Source organism: Strigops habroptila, chromosome 16, assembly GCF_004027225.2.
Source record: "Strigops habroptila isolate Jane chromosome 16, bStrHab1.2.pri, whole genome shotgun sequence".
NCBI lineage: Eukaryota > Metazoa > Chordata > Aves > Psittaciformes > Psittacidae > Strigops > Strigops habroptila.
Genome location: NC_044292.2, coordinates 5665525 through 5679306, shown reverse-complemented (window position 1 = coordinate 5679306; position 13782 = coordinate 5665525). Strand labels below are relative to the sequence as shown.

At 40.4% G+C, this 13782-nt stretch overlaps 1 protein-coding gene across 1 annotated transcript; it reads left to right on the top strand.

Moving 5' to 3' along the window:
- The first annotated feature begins 267 nt into the window (after nt 1-267).
- Nucleotides 268-13633, top strand: SDF4 (stromal cell derived factor 4). Its single transcript, XM_030508254.1, has 7 exons — nt 268-518; nt 1240-1606; nt 6386-6522; nt 6969-7082; nt 9283-9441; nt 10517-10692; nt 12262-13633. The coding sequence occupies exons 2-7, from the start codon at nt 1299-1301 to the stop codon at nt 12436-12438; spliced, it is 1071 nt and encodes a 356-aa protein (XP_030364114.1). The 5' UTR covers nt 268-518; nt 1240-1298; the 3' UTR covers nt 12439-13633.
- Nucleotides 13634-13782: the final 149 nt, after the last annotated feature.

The window sequence follows — 13782 nt, the reverse complement described above, 5'->3', positions numbered from 1 at the left end:
CAGGGCAGTGCTGGAGTCACCGTCCCTGCAAGTGTTCACACACCCTGTAGCCGAGGCCCTCAGTGCCATGGGTTAGTGGTGGCCTTGGCAGTGCTGGGGTAATGGTTGGACTTGATGCTCTTCAAGGTCTTTTCCAACCCAGTGGATTCTATGTGAGGAAATGCGTCCAGCTCTTCAGCACTCAGTGACTTCTCCCTGCCCTCCTCACCGCGTCCGGGGGTGCAGCCGCCGTGAAGCAAAATGGCGGCTGCCCCGGCTCAGGGCGCTTTCTTGCCCTGCTCCAAGATGGCCGCCCGCTGCCCCTCACGCAGGCGCCGCGTGCTGACGCAGTTCCCGCCCAGCGCCCTCGCTCCCCTCCCGCTCCCTCAGGCCGTGCTCGCTGGGCGGGAGCGGGCTCGGGGTCGTTCCGAGCGGAGGAGCCGCCGGGGCAGCGGGGCCGGGGCCGTCCCGCCGCGCTTCTCGGAGGCTGCGTTCCCCTCCTGCAGGAAAAGGGCACCGCGGGCGCCCTGGAGCTCTCGGTGAGTGCGTGTCAGGTTCCCCCTGTCCGTTTGTGGCTCCTGCCGCGGGCCGGGTGGGTTCTCCCCGCCCGGGGCTGGGCTGGGCTGGGCCTCGCGGGTGTGAGGGTTTTGTGGTCCTGTCTCTGTGTCTGCGAACTCTTTTGTGGCAGAGATTTCCACACGCCGGCAAAGCAGGTCGTGACAGGTCCGCCCCTTGGGTTGCTTTTCCTGCCGGCTGTTTCCTGTGTGTTTCCAGCTCCGCTTCATGTGATGGCATTTGTAACCGTGTGTCTCCCAGACTTTCCAAATTCATAGACTGGTTTGGGTTGGAAGGGACCTTAAAGCTCATCCAGGTCCAACCCCCTGCCCCGGGCAGGGACACCTTCCACTAGAGCAGGTTGCTCCAAGCCCCTGTGTCCAACCTGGCCTTGAACAGGGAAGAATTTCTTCCTAATGTCTAATTCAAATCTCCCTTCTGTCAGTTTAAAGCCATTCCCCCTTGTCCTGTCCGTACAGGTCCTTGTCAAAAGTCCCTCTCCAGCTTTCTTGTAGTCCTCTGACAGAGGTTACAATTGTGCAGACTGAAAACTAGCACAGTTAATCTCTTGTTGCGTATTTATTATTTAACAGGCTTTTCAGTTCTTTCACAGCAAATGTGTGTGTAGTTTCTGAATTTTAGAAGTTTTATTAGTGACATAATGTTCTAGAGTTTAATTTGCATGTTTTTCCTTTTTGTTTTTAGATCATTTAATCCATTCATAGAAATTTAACCAGCCAATACTTTGAATAAAAAGGAAGAAAATGATGTCAAGACAGGCCTTTCTCTGCAGTTTGGGATCTCTGTACTTGTCCCTTCTGTTTGTGTTTCTTCTAATGGATGTTTATGCGAGGCCTGCAAATAATTCGGCCCTCAAAGAAAAGCCAGCTGACAGTAAAGATGAGAACGAGATCTTGCCCCCAGATCACTTGAACGGCATCAAGATGGAGATGGATGGACATCTTAACAAGGAATTCCATCAAGAAGTTTTCCTGGGAAAAGAGATGGAAGAGTTTGAGGAAGATTCAGAACCCAGAAAAAACAGGAAGAAGCTCATGGTCATCTTTTCCAAGTAAGTTTATGTATGTTGACATGAACAGTGCAGCTTCTTTCTCTGATTTCAAGTAAAATTTGCAAGTTTTTCTGTAGTATTCAAAACCCGTGATGATGAGGGGGAAAGCATCATGCTATAAGCACTGCGTTCTTGTTACTAAGGTATTAACATACCTGTATAAACCATCCTCAGGAGTGAGAATGAGTATGATAAAACGTACTGACATATGGGTGAGAGTGTGGTAAATAAACTAACAGTTGCTTTCTGTTCATTAAACTTTCTAACAGATGCTGAGTGTCTAAAATGTCAGTGTTTGAAGTACATGAAGGTTAAAAATAATTGTGCCTAACTGCACATACCAAGAATTCAGAAATGGATGTGACAGCTTTCTGTGTTGTTAGCAGTGTTGTTAACATTTAGTTCCTCAGAATCTAGAAAAAGAGAATGAAACATGAGAATAGAAAGATCAAATTTTTCTTTTGTAGCCTTTTCAAAGCCTTCATCTATCTCTTTACTTGGTGTAAAAATATTTACTTCTAGACATTAAAGCATTTCTTCTTTTAGAAAGCGGTTCTTGTGCTAGTTAAGGTTTGTGTCAGCTGATAAACTGTCATGCTTGGAGGTCACTAAACGTAATGGAAATGAAAATCAATGTCAGTGCATACTTTTAGACAATAGGTGGCAGAATTTGCTTTATTTGCCTTTTTGCAATGGAGGATTAATTTTATCAGAACAGTTTAAATTACATTGGTGCTTTTAACGCTCATGATGGTGTGGGGATGCCTTAATACTTGAGATCAAACGAGAAGGCTTAACAAAGCTTTTTTTTCTGCAAACTTTTCATTAACAGGGGAAAAAAGATCAATAACAACATTGGTGTTCTCCTGAGTAAAGGAGCTAAATAAAACAGGCAAACCAGAGTGCCTTCCTCATGTAGAGCAGAATCCTTTATTACTGTGTCTGCTCTTCAGACCACTCGCTTCATTGGTAGGATATATCCAAATATTAAGATTGTGCTCAGGTGGTTTCATTTTCTTTATTGCTCTATGTTCATTGGAAACACGGTGGTTAGTGATCGTCATTCACAAATTGCAAACTCCATTTCTGCTTCTTTGTTACGAAAGAGTCTGAAGCAGCTTAAAAGCAATTGGATTCAAGATCAACTTCACTCAGATACTTACATTCCATCAGATGATCAGATTCGAAATGTAGAAGAGCATTCTGAGGAATTCGCTTGCTTTCTAGACATACTCTTAAAGGCTGAAAAGAGAAATAGCATGAACTTCCGTGAAAAGCTAGTAAGTCTAAATTTGTCTTCATTGATAGAGTTTAGCCTGGAATCTGTAGGTTTTCTGTTTTGTTGCTGCATGGTGTAGTTTAGCTTGTGCAGGTGGGTGTTGATGGCAGGGGAGGAGGAAGGATATTGAAAGCAATCAGGTGTGTTTATGATGATGCTGATTTTGTTAAATCAATGGCATTGGGTACTAGGCTTCAGTTTGGTGCTTCTGAGGGTCAGTTATCTTGTAAATTAAATTGCATGTACTGAACAAAACTGATGAATTGAAGAAGGCTGTAACGCGCGTGCTTTCTGCCAGGGTGTGTTTGTGGGGATGGAGTTACCTCTGTGAGTTTGAAAGTTGCATAGCCTTCTAACAGTTGCGTTTTGCTGATGTTTTCAGCTGCTGAGCAGCAGTCCTAGTGGTGATTTAAAAATGAAAAGCTTTGTGTTAGCTGACTGCCTTACCCTGATGCTCATTCATCGGGACACAGGCGTACATACACCTTCTGCTAACTACTACCATGTACAGAGGTTTTTTGGTTTATTTTCTTCCCCTTGGTTTAGAAGTCATGAACTTAGTCTTTCCTAAAGCAGAACTCCTTTTGAATCCCCTCATGCTTGTAAGTGTAGCTCTGTTAGACTCCACAGCTGGGACTGTTTGTGTTCAGACTGCGAGCAGGGAGTGGTTTGGGTAATATCCATGCCCCCTTGCTTAATTTCACTTTGTCTCATAGCCTACCACAGCATTTTTTCTGCTGGTATGCATTTTATCTGTGGTGGGAAGGTGCTGGTAAGGACAGCCACTGTTGAACAATAGCAGCTAGAATAAAGAATGAGGAGAGGCAACATTTTAAGTATTCCTGTTTTGATATCTGTGGTTTAGACTTACAGATTTGTGTTACTCATTTAAAAGCCTGTTTATGCTCTGTGCCATTGGAAGGTTTTAAGTAATGTGTGCATCCTGATTTGTGTTTTCCTAACCTGTGCATTTAAATATACATCTAATAAATTTTGCATACCCTACCATCTAAAGTAGAGCTTTGCTTTGGTTTCTGTTCTTATTTTCTGGATCTGCTTTTCATTATTTGGATGAAACAACCAATTCTAAAGTGATATGCATTAGATACTCAAGGAAATGGTTATCTTTAATCCTTTAGGTAAGCACACTGCCTTCCTGCTCCCTCCAATACCTTGGGCAGCATTACAGCATTGTCATTTAGGAACCTGAAAATGTGAATCTGAAAACCTGAGTGGGCAGCACTCTCCAACAGAGAAAACTGTGCTGCTTGTAGAAGAAGAGCAGTGATAGTTTTGGGGTTTTATTTGAGCTGGTGTATCATGAAGGTTGAAAAATCATCACGAGGTTTCTGAACATGAGGAAGGTTTGAGCAAAGTTGTAAACTGGCAAGATATCCCTGCTTGGATTCCTCTTCTTTTCTTGAACTTAAATTATTTCTTGCCAGCACTTGTTCTTTGGCATTTACTTTAAGAAGCACATTAGAATGTACCACTCCTTACTCACATCTTTTGTGTGCTCAGGCCTGTCTGCCTTGGAAAACTGATTGCCCATCACAGTGTTAACAGTTTTCCATGACTTTCCAGTATGAGGTTGTTCAGCCACGTGTAATTATCTAAGCTTGTCGTTATTAGTTGAAATGTTTTCAGTAGCCTGTTCTGAATGAGACAGTTACCTGAGGAAGCATGGCCAGTCTTTTGTTTTTATTGCTTTAGATGGTAAACTCACAACAGGACCATATCCTATATTTCATACAGTCATAAATATTCCTCTTGGAAGCAGAAGTGCTGTTCCTGACCACCAGAAGGATTTCAGCTCCCCTTGTACAGTGAATGCCTTTTAGTTCATGAAAATCTGAGTCACTGGAGACTTCTTGTGCCCTGTGGTAGCAGAACAAAGGTGTACTTTCATGAGCTAGAAGACCAGTAAATGGGATGTTTCTTACCTTTGTCCCTCGTTACAATGTCATTTATGTGGAAAGGACAGCTTGGAAGTAGTAAGTTTGATAGCTTTGATCTAAGGAAACTAGAATGTGAAATGGTGGGGGGGAAATGCTTTGTTTTCCCTGCTCATTTTTGATGGGACCTGTTCCATATCACACCCCACATTTATTCACCACTAAGTGCAGGGTGGCGTGAGTGGAATGTGACTGTTTTACTGGTCTTGTCACTGATACTGAAAAGTTGCTAATGCTGAGCCTGTGCATATGTAAGAGGAAAGACATGATACAATATTTAAACCCACTCATACTGCATTTATTCATGCAGCTAAGTGTTGTAGAAGATTAGGGTAGTTATTTGGCTTAGGCTTTTAACATTTAGTTGACATTTAAAGGCAAATCACATTTTAATAACTTGAATTTCAATGGTAGCACTTCAGTACTGCCAAGACAGCGATACAGACAGATAAAAACCCCAGAGTTAAGCTGGGGGTTTTTGTTGTGTTTGTCTTTTTTTTCTTCCTCTTTGTGTGTGTGTGTCTCTGTGGTGGTTTGTTGTTCAATTGAACAAGAGTGGCTTTGATATGCTTTAAATAGAATCTTGCCTCCTAAATGTAAGTGGTGGCTTTTTGATTTTAAACAATGTGTTGGGTTTTGAATAAATACTTAATGATATGCTCAAGAAAACCTCCCTTAAAGTGGCGTGTTATGGTTTTGTATTTGGTCTTCAACTGTAATTTTTATCTTCTTTTTAATGAAATAAGCAGGAATGGAATTGCTGGTGTGGCAGTGCATCTGAATACAATAAAGCAGTATGGCTAGGCCATTGAGGAGAAAAATGGATTGTCAGGCTGGATGTTTACTGATAGTTTAGTCAGGTAGAAAAAGTTTAGTTCTGTAGCTCAAGGTATTAAACAGTTTGAAAGTCCTTGCACTAAGGTTATTCACATTATATTTTCGTAGAATCACAAGACCAGGTTGGAAGGGACCTCAAGGATCATCTGGTCCACCCTTTTCTTGGCAAAAGCACCATTTTGCTTGTTTTTAATGGTCATGGCAGTTGTTATCTAGGCAGACACAGGGAGGCAGCTCTTGGAAGATCAAGGTAGAAAGGATTTGGAAAGATAAATTGAGATAATGTGAGAGAAGACATGTTTCAGTCGTGACAGCCTGCAGCAGCTGGCAGTTGGCAATTCTGAACTAATAAGAAATAATTTTGATGTATTTCTGGTTTCCTGAACTTTAAAAGTTTACTCAACAACCTGATATTGAAATGAGTTAACTTACACCACAGTGAAGTGTGGCTGAATGTTTTTCACTGAGTAGTTACCTAGGTGTTGTAGTTACTTAAGTTTAATTATGAAATAAAGGGCTAACTTGCTACTTGTTTACTCTCTAGTTCAAAGAATGTACAACTTCTCAGAGAGGGTTATAAATACACTCTTTTCTGTAGCAACCTATGTTGCTGTTGAATAAAGTCATTAAGTTACAATCTAAAAATATATTACATCTCTGCCCCTTCTCAATCCCCAAATCTCAATCTTGTTTGCTCTTCATCCATAGGGTGGATATAAATAATGATAAAAAGATAGGTGCAAAAGAGATGCAACGCTGGATCATGGAAAAGACAGATGAACACTTCCAGGAAGCTGTGGAAGAGAATAAAATGCACTTCCGAGCTGTGGACCCTGATGGCGATGGTAAGATGAACGATTTCCTCCATCTCGTGATGATATCTTGAGTCTATTGCTAGTAGCTAAACCTGCTCTTCACATGTGCTGTGCCAAAATGCAGGTTCTTTTGGTCTGCGTGTAATCGTGGGCTTTGATTCCTACAGAAGACAATAGAGCAAAGAAGTAACGTGCTCCAGTCAGAGTGGTAGTTCTGTGTTGACTGCTGTGTTATTGCACTTGTGGCTCTGCCAGGGATGGGGTGAGGATGGTGACAAAAGTGGGTTATTTTCACAAGGCCTGTGTGGTCTAAAGAAACATAAATCAGGTGATAGTTTTCATATTGCCGTTCATAAAGCTTAATGTGATGGTAATGGAGCTGAACCAAAGATTTTAGCACCTACTATTTTAAGTAATGAGAGCAAAAGTTTGTCATTAAGCATGTGCTATGTCTGAGATACAGCTCTTTCTTACAGGCCATGTGTCCTGGGATGAATATAAAATTAAATTTTTGGCAAGTAAAGGCTTTAATGAAAAAGAGATTGCAGAGAAGATCAGAAACAATGAAGAGTTGAAAATAGATGAAGAAAGTAAGTTCAGACTGTTGGTGTGTGTTTTTCTTTTACATGCCTAAAACCCGAATGTCAAAACTGTTCTTAATATGACATGAATGTTTCATTATTCTGCTTCTACACAAATACAGACTCTGTAAATGATTACAGAGAAACACTAGATTTCTTTCCAACTCAAATCTGCCTTCCCAACACTTGATCTACATATTTAACACTAAAAAAATTTGGTTGCCTATTTGTTATTGCCTATTTGAATAATTTGCAGTCAGTTATGTTTAACAGTCTGCTGAAATTTGTCAGACCTGTGTTGTCTGTGGAGCATTACATTGGTAATGGAGGAACCAGGTGCCCTCTTGCTCCAAATGAAAGGGAGCTGCCATACACAATTCTTGTTCTAAAATTGAGGAGGGGTGTATGTGCTACCAGTGTTGTGTTTAAATAGGTGCAGGCTTAGGCACTGCAAAGCGCAGTGGAACAGCAGAAGGTTACCTAACAGTTATTTCATCTGAGTTCTCTTTCGAAGAGAGGTTGAGTCTTTAGGTTAGTGACATTGATCATTTCTTCCTTATTCCTTTTGAAACTTTCATTTGAATCTGGCTTGGTATAAACATGGCAACAAGAGAGTCATCTCCCTGCTCCCCTCATCTAAAAGCGTTTAAACTTACTGTTAAGTAAAGCACGAAGCCTCAGCCTTTCCTTGCAGGAATTAGTCATTTTAAAATGGGTTATGTTATATTTTCCATTTATCAAAAAGCAACTAAAATGCAAATGGGCCTTTGAGTTTTCTGGCAGGGAAAACACCTGTGCAGAGTGTTCTATGGCTGTGTGGTTAACTGCAGTTTACAGAAATGCTCATCAGATAAACCATTTGCTGAATAAGGGAAATGGGCGCATAATCATTTTTCTTCTTAGGTAGCAAGCCTTGTTTGGGAAAGTCACATTAGTTATCTACTGCTTCCTGAGGAGGATAGGCACAACTTATTTTCATACTCTAGTGTAGCGTAAAAGTACTCTTGTTTTGGTCTGTATAATAAAAAAAGAACAACTTGTAGATCTTAAGGTATGTTCTGAGTCCTGCACAGAAGCCTGCTACAGTTTAGATGCCAGGGCAAAAGTAGGGACACAACTTTATGTAAGTTAGGGTTAAATAAAGGTTTTAATGATGACTGACAGTTGAGTTTCATTAAAGGCTAAGTAGGAAAGGTAGGCAAAGGGAGAGACTGACTTGTGACTTCTAACATTTGGGATTGGCTACAGTGGAAGACCATGAGCAAGTGGTTTGTTTATTCTGTGGTAACTTATGTCCTTGATGTAACTAAAACTTGCCCTAAGATTCATATTAAGAAACTCTGAAGGTTTTCTTTTCTCTTCACAAGAAAACATTCACTGAAAACTTAACTCTTCATTGCAACTGTATTATTGCAATTAGTATTGTAACTCAGCAACCAAAAGCATGCAGGAGCTATTTAAGATAGTTTATTAAAGTCATAAAAAAAGCTTATGTGAAGACTGTAGGTTTTCAGAGTGTTTTCAAGACTTGTGAACAGCAATTGCTTCAGCTTTGTGTTTGTTAGTGTATTTTGCAGATGTGTGCTACAGGCAGTATTTTTTCCACTGTGTCATTTAGAAAATGCCTACACCAGAAAAAGAATACTCTGCACAGGTGTTCTTTTCCTGTTTGGTTATGTTCAGGACCATTAGGTGTACATAATATAGAAATAATACAGAAAACAAAGATGTTTTGTTCAGAAGAAAGGTACTGTTGGTATTTAGGCAAGTGAAAGGTTTCTGTTGGTAATGGGCTTCAAAATAGGAAAATAAGAAAGGAGAACAAGTCCTGAACAAAGTTGGATTATTCATACCTCCTACCAGAACCAGCTAACAGTACCGGTAGGACTATACTTTTCACTTGATATGCTGAGGCTTGATACAGGAAAATAAAGCTGATACAGAGGAAAATAAAGCTGAATCTTTATTTTCCTCTCCTAATTCCAGTTTGGTTGTTTGCTTAAAGGACCTTTTGTGGTGTTTCAGCACAAACTAGACTAAACTAGTTGTGTTTTGTTTCCCCTCAGCACCTGCTTTCCCTGGGAGTTGAACTGTAAAAGAACAGTCCATAGGTCATCCTTGCTTAAACAATTGAGTGTCAAGGGAAAGGGGTATTTTAAGAACTTGAAGTAGATTGAACATGATAGCTTTAATCTTCTTACGTTTCTAGCACAGGAAGTTTTAGATAACCTGAAGGATCGGTGGTACCAAGCTGACAACCCACCTCCTGATCTGTTGTTGAATGAAGAAGAGTTCTTGTCCTTTCTTCATCCAGAGCACAGTAGGGGAATGCTGAAGTTCATGGTGAAAGAAATCATCCGAGATTTGGGTATGCCATTTTAAAATATCTTTCTTGGGAGTTGTTTAATTGCGATCCGTTTTATTGGGTAGGTGTTAGGTCACTGCACTGTCATGGTTCTCTCTGAAATCTTGGCATATCTGGTTGCTCTGTTCTACACGTTTTGTAATGTGGTCAGTAGGAGAACCAAACCGTTAGCATAAATGCTGACATCTCTGTGGAGTTGTGTGTGCACTGGATGTTAAAGAACAGCACAATGTTCATTATATATTAGAAAGATAAACTGAGTGCTTCATCCAAAGAAGAATTGCTGACACTATGCCACACTGAAGTGCTGCTGCACTGAAGGGTCACTGTAGTAATAGTAGGAAAGGTTTTATGAATAGTAAAATACTACAAAATACATTGATGTGAGTGTTCCATGAGGAAGGCACTTATTGCTTTGTACTTCCCCAGCCCAGCAACTGAGTAAGAATTGGGATGTACAGTCCTGAAAGTGGCAATTAATGGTTGAGGTTCCTAAGAAAATAATAGTTTTTTCTTCCATTCATAAGTATTGGCACACTTTCTTTTCTATTGAGTCACTAGTGGTAGGTATTTAAAACTGCTGGAACACCTGGAGTAAACAAGAAGAGAACGATGACTTTGCTAGTTGTTAGCTTAATAAATATGAAGAGTTTCCAGTGATACATATGTGACACACAAGCCAAAACAACTCCAGTACAGTCTTTTGTGAGGGGTAATTCATGTGAATGTTAAGGGGAGACTGGATAAACTGCAAGAAATGTCTGTTGCACTGATTGTAGATTAGAAAGGAAAAAGGCTCAACTTGCCACCTGGTGTGTCCTTCAGGTCCAGAAAAACTCTTTGATTTGTATATTGATAAGTGTATGTGTTTTAGCCTTCTAAAGCACTGTGTGTGTACCATAATACAGAGGTTTCGGCTAACCAAAGCTATAAATGGTAACTACTCTCTGCTGCAGTCAGGACTGTGGACTGCAGGAACCAGCCAGACTGTACCAGTGGCATCTCTGACAGGAAGGAATTTCTCATTTTAATGGGCATTCAGCAGATAGTTCTCAGTTACTCTGTGCTTTTGTTGTAGATCAAGATGGAGATAAGAAACTCACCCTTTCAGAGTTCATTTCATTGCCCGTTGGTACTGTAGAGAACCAGCAAGCTCAAGATATAGATGATGACTGGGTAAAAGACAGGAGGAAGGAATTTGAGGAGGTCATTGATGCTAACCACGATGGTATTGTCACAATGGAAGAGCTGGAGGTAAGTCTTCAGTTCTAGTGCTTCTAAAACCAATAGCAGGGTTTTAAATACAGGGTTGAAACTGCTTTAGAGAATATGAAGTCCAAAAATACTCGAATTAACAATACAGTGTGTGCGTCTACTACTACTTTGGAGTACAGTATTGTTCTGTAATACTTGCAGATAGTGTTGTTACACTTTTTATTAAAGCAGAGGGGGGAGTTTTCCTACCATAACTGTTATTCACAGGTATGCTTTTAGGGTTTTTTTTATCACAGAGACACTTGTATGGGTATGGAGCACATGAAAGCAAGTCACAGCCTTCATTAGTGTGCTGGTTAATAGGACAGTGAGTCATACTTTCAGTTGCAAAAGGAGTAACTGGCAACCTATGTATTAATTAAACAAAACAACCCCAAAATAAACCAAAAAAGCCCCAATGACCAACAAACCTTGGGGCCCAGGAGCCTAGAAAATAACAGAGATCTCTTTCAGAGTGTTTTTCATTTTTTAAAACCACAGATTATTCTTTTCAAGTGTGAATTCTGCTTTATGGCCTTTCTGGACTGTGGCTTGCAGAAGAAAGGCTTTCTTCTCTTAATTCTGCCTGCAGAAGAGTCTACCAAACAACACAAAATACTTTGCACTCTGTAGTTGTGGCAGTTTTTTGGCCAGTGGAAGAGGCTCGTGGCTCATTTCTGGCTTGTTTCCCTTGCTGTGGATGTAGGTATATACTTTGACTAGCAGAATTCAAACTGCAGCATAGGCAGGTGAAAGCAGAACCTCTCAAATTTGGTCTTCTCCCTGAAACAGGGTGAATGCCGAAGGTCATAACCTCAGGATGCAAATAATGTGGGTATGAACATAGTGGTAGTATAGATAAACAGTTATTTTGTGACATAGACAATGTTAATAACCTTTTAATGGATAATTTTCTTCTGAAAATAGCCATTTTATCTGTGAAATCTTTGTATCCGTGTGCGCACATAGACACACGCATGTAGATGTCACACCTGGGAAGAACTGAAGAAGATCTTGAGTCTTTTACATCATGAGCTAAAGTGCACTGCTTGGAAACTACTCATCTGTTTCAGGTTAAGTGAAGGAGCAAGATGCTTTGTTTCTGAGACTCCTGACCTCAGAATGTCTGCCTGGGAGGTTAAAACGAAACAAGAAAGATCTAAATCCAACATTGTTCGAAAAAGATTATGTCCAGAAACAAGAAAATTTGGTCCTACAGATCTCTGTTTCTCATTTTGAATTGGTATTTCTTCACAAAACCCCACCAGATTTGATAGTGAGTTCAGTTTGCAACTGATATGTCAAAGATATTTTTGTTGTAGACACTGACATAAGCTGAGAAAATCTGGATTTCTGTTAGGACAACCAAGGGAGCAATGAATGGAAAAATAGCAAAGAGAATGGATGTAAGCCTGCTAAAAAGCTGTGCTACTACTTTTTTCCATGACTTATGTTCACTTTGGGATGGCTTATGTTGGTCTCCTAATTGCTGAAGCTTACATAGAGCCAAGGTTCATCATTCTAATGTGTAGAAATGTGTGTCACTGACAATCATTTTCTTTGTTTTAGGAATATATGGATCCTATGAATGAATACAACGCCCTAAATGAAGCCAAGCAAATGATAGCAGTAGCAGATGAAAACCAAAACCATCACTTAGAGCTGGAAGAGATCCTGAAATACAGCGAGTACTTCACAGGCAGCAAGCTTATGGACTATGCACGTAACGTCCATGAGGAGTTCTGATCCCGCTCGCTTTTCCAGAGCTCTGAAGCACTTTCTTGCTTTCAAAAAAATAAAACACCAGGAAAAAAAGGAAAAAAAAAAAAAAAAAAACCAAAAAAACAAAACCCAACTCCCAAACAGACAGAAAGTTACTTTGCTGCTATCTGTGTTCTATGCCTACAGTGTGTTGTCCTAGACTAAAACATAGTCCGTCCATACATCTACAGCGCTGTTGCCTTCGGTGTGAGGGAAGAAAACCTGTCCGTAAATGATGGGGCAGGTCCTGGACTACATGACTTCGCCCTGGTTTGTACAGTTAATCCAGCTGAAGTTTCAGCTGCTTTTGGTTAATCATGTTTGGTGGAGGCTTCTTAAATACTTAACTCTTCTTGTTGCCCTCATAGCTGCTGATCCAGGGAAATCACAAGTGAACACTGAGAGATGTTGGCTTTGGTAAAGGCAACCGTGGTTCAGATACGTGTGTTCTGACCTCCTGAGGGTATCCATGCGTAGACTGATGAGCTAGGATTTTTCTCCGTGTGTCTCAACCTACTTATGTACTGTTGAGGATTTAATACTTAATAAGTTCTCCCTCCATTGCTAAACTATTTCTAGGAGCTGTGGGGAAGAACTTATTTTAAATGTTGCAGAGAAGCTCTTCTGCATCTGGTAGAAAAAGAAAACTGGTTATAGAGTGACAGGTTTTGTGTTTGTGACTACACTGGGAACGTGAGAGGCTGGAGATGGCTTATGTCTTTAAAAATCGGATTTCATTCTAAAATGAAGCAATGGGGAAAGTTTCTTTGCGGACTTAAAGATGTTGGAGAGAACGATGGGATTCCCCAAAGTGCATGGTTACTACTTAACTAAAATTCATTGTTAAACCTAGTAAACTCACTTGCCTCTGTGCAAATGATGCCGTTGAACTCATGAGTGATGAAGCTGGCAGAAATACAGGCCTTGCTTTTGAACTGTTCCCGCCAGGGCAATGTACAGTCAGCACTTGGGAAGCTTTTTAATCAGTCTGGTTTTGGGTAATCTCTGAAAGCGTCTTGCAACACAAGGGTCATATCCACTACTGTCTGAAATAGAAAATGTATTTTTACTCTGGTTCCATCTTTACTGTAACAACTCCTCTTTCAGAAGGGTTGCCTGAAAATCCAAGTGAGATGTTATATTTGATTAAATTTATTCTCTTAATATAATGTAAATATAAGTATTGCTGTCTGTTTCTGTTTCACTATTCCCCCCCCTCTTTTTTTTATTGGATTTTTTTGGTTATTTTTGTTAAATGGCTTGTATCAGAGTCCTTTTATATACTTATATCTTTTTCTCATTAAATACTTTTCTCTGTGCTTTGGAAAC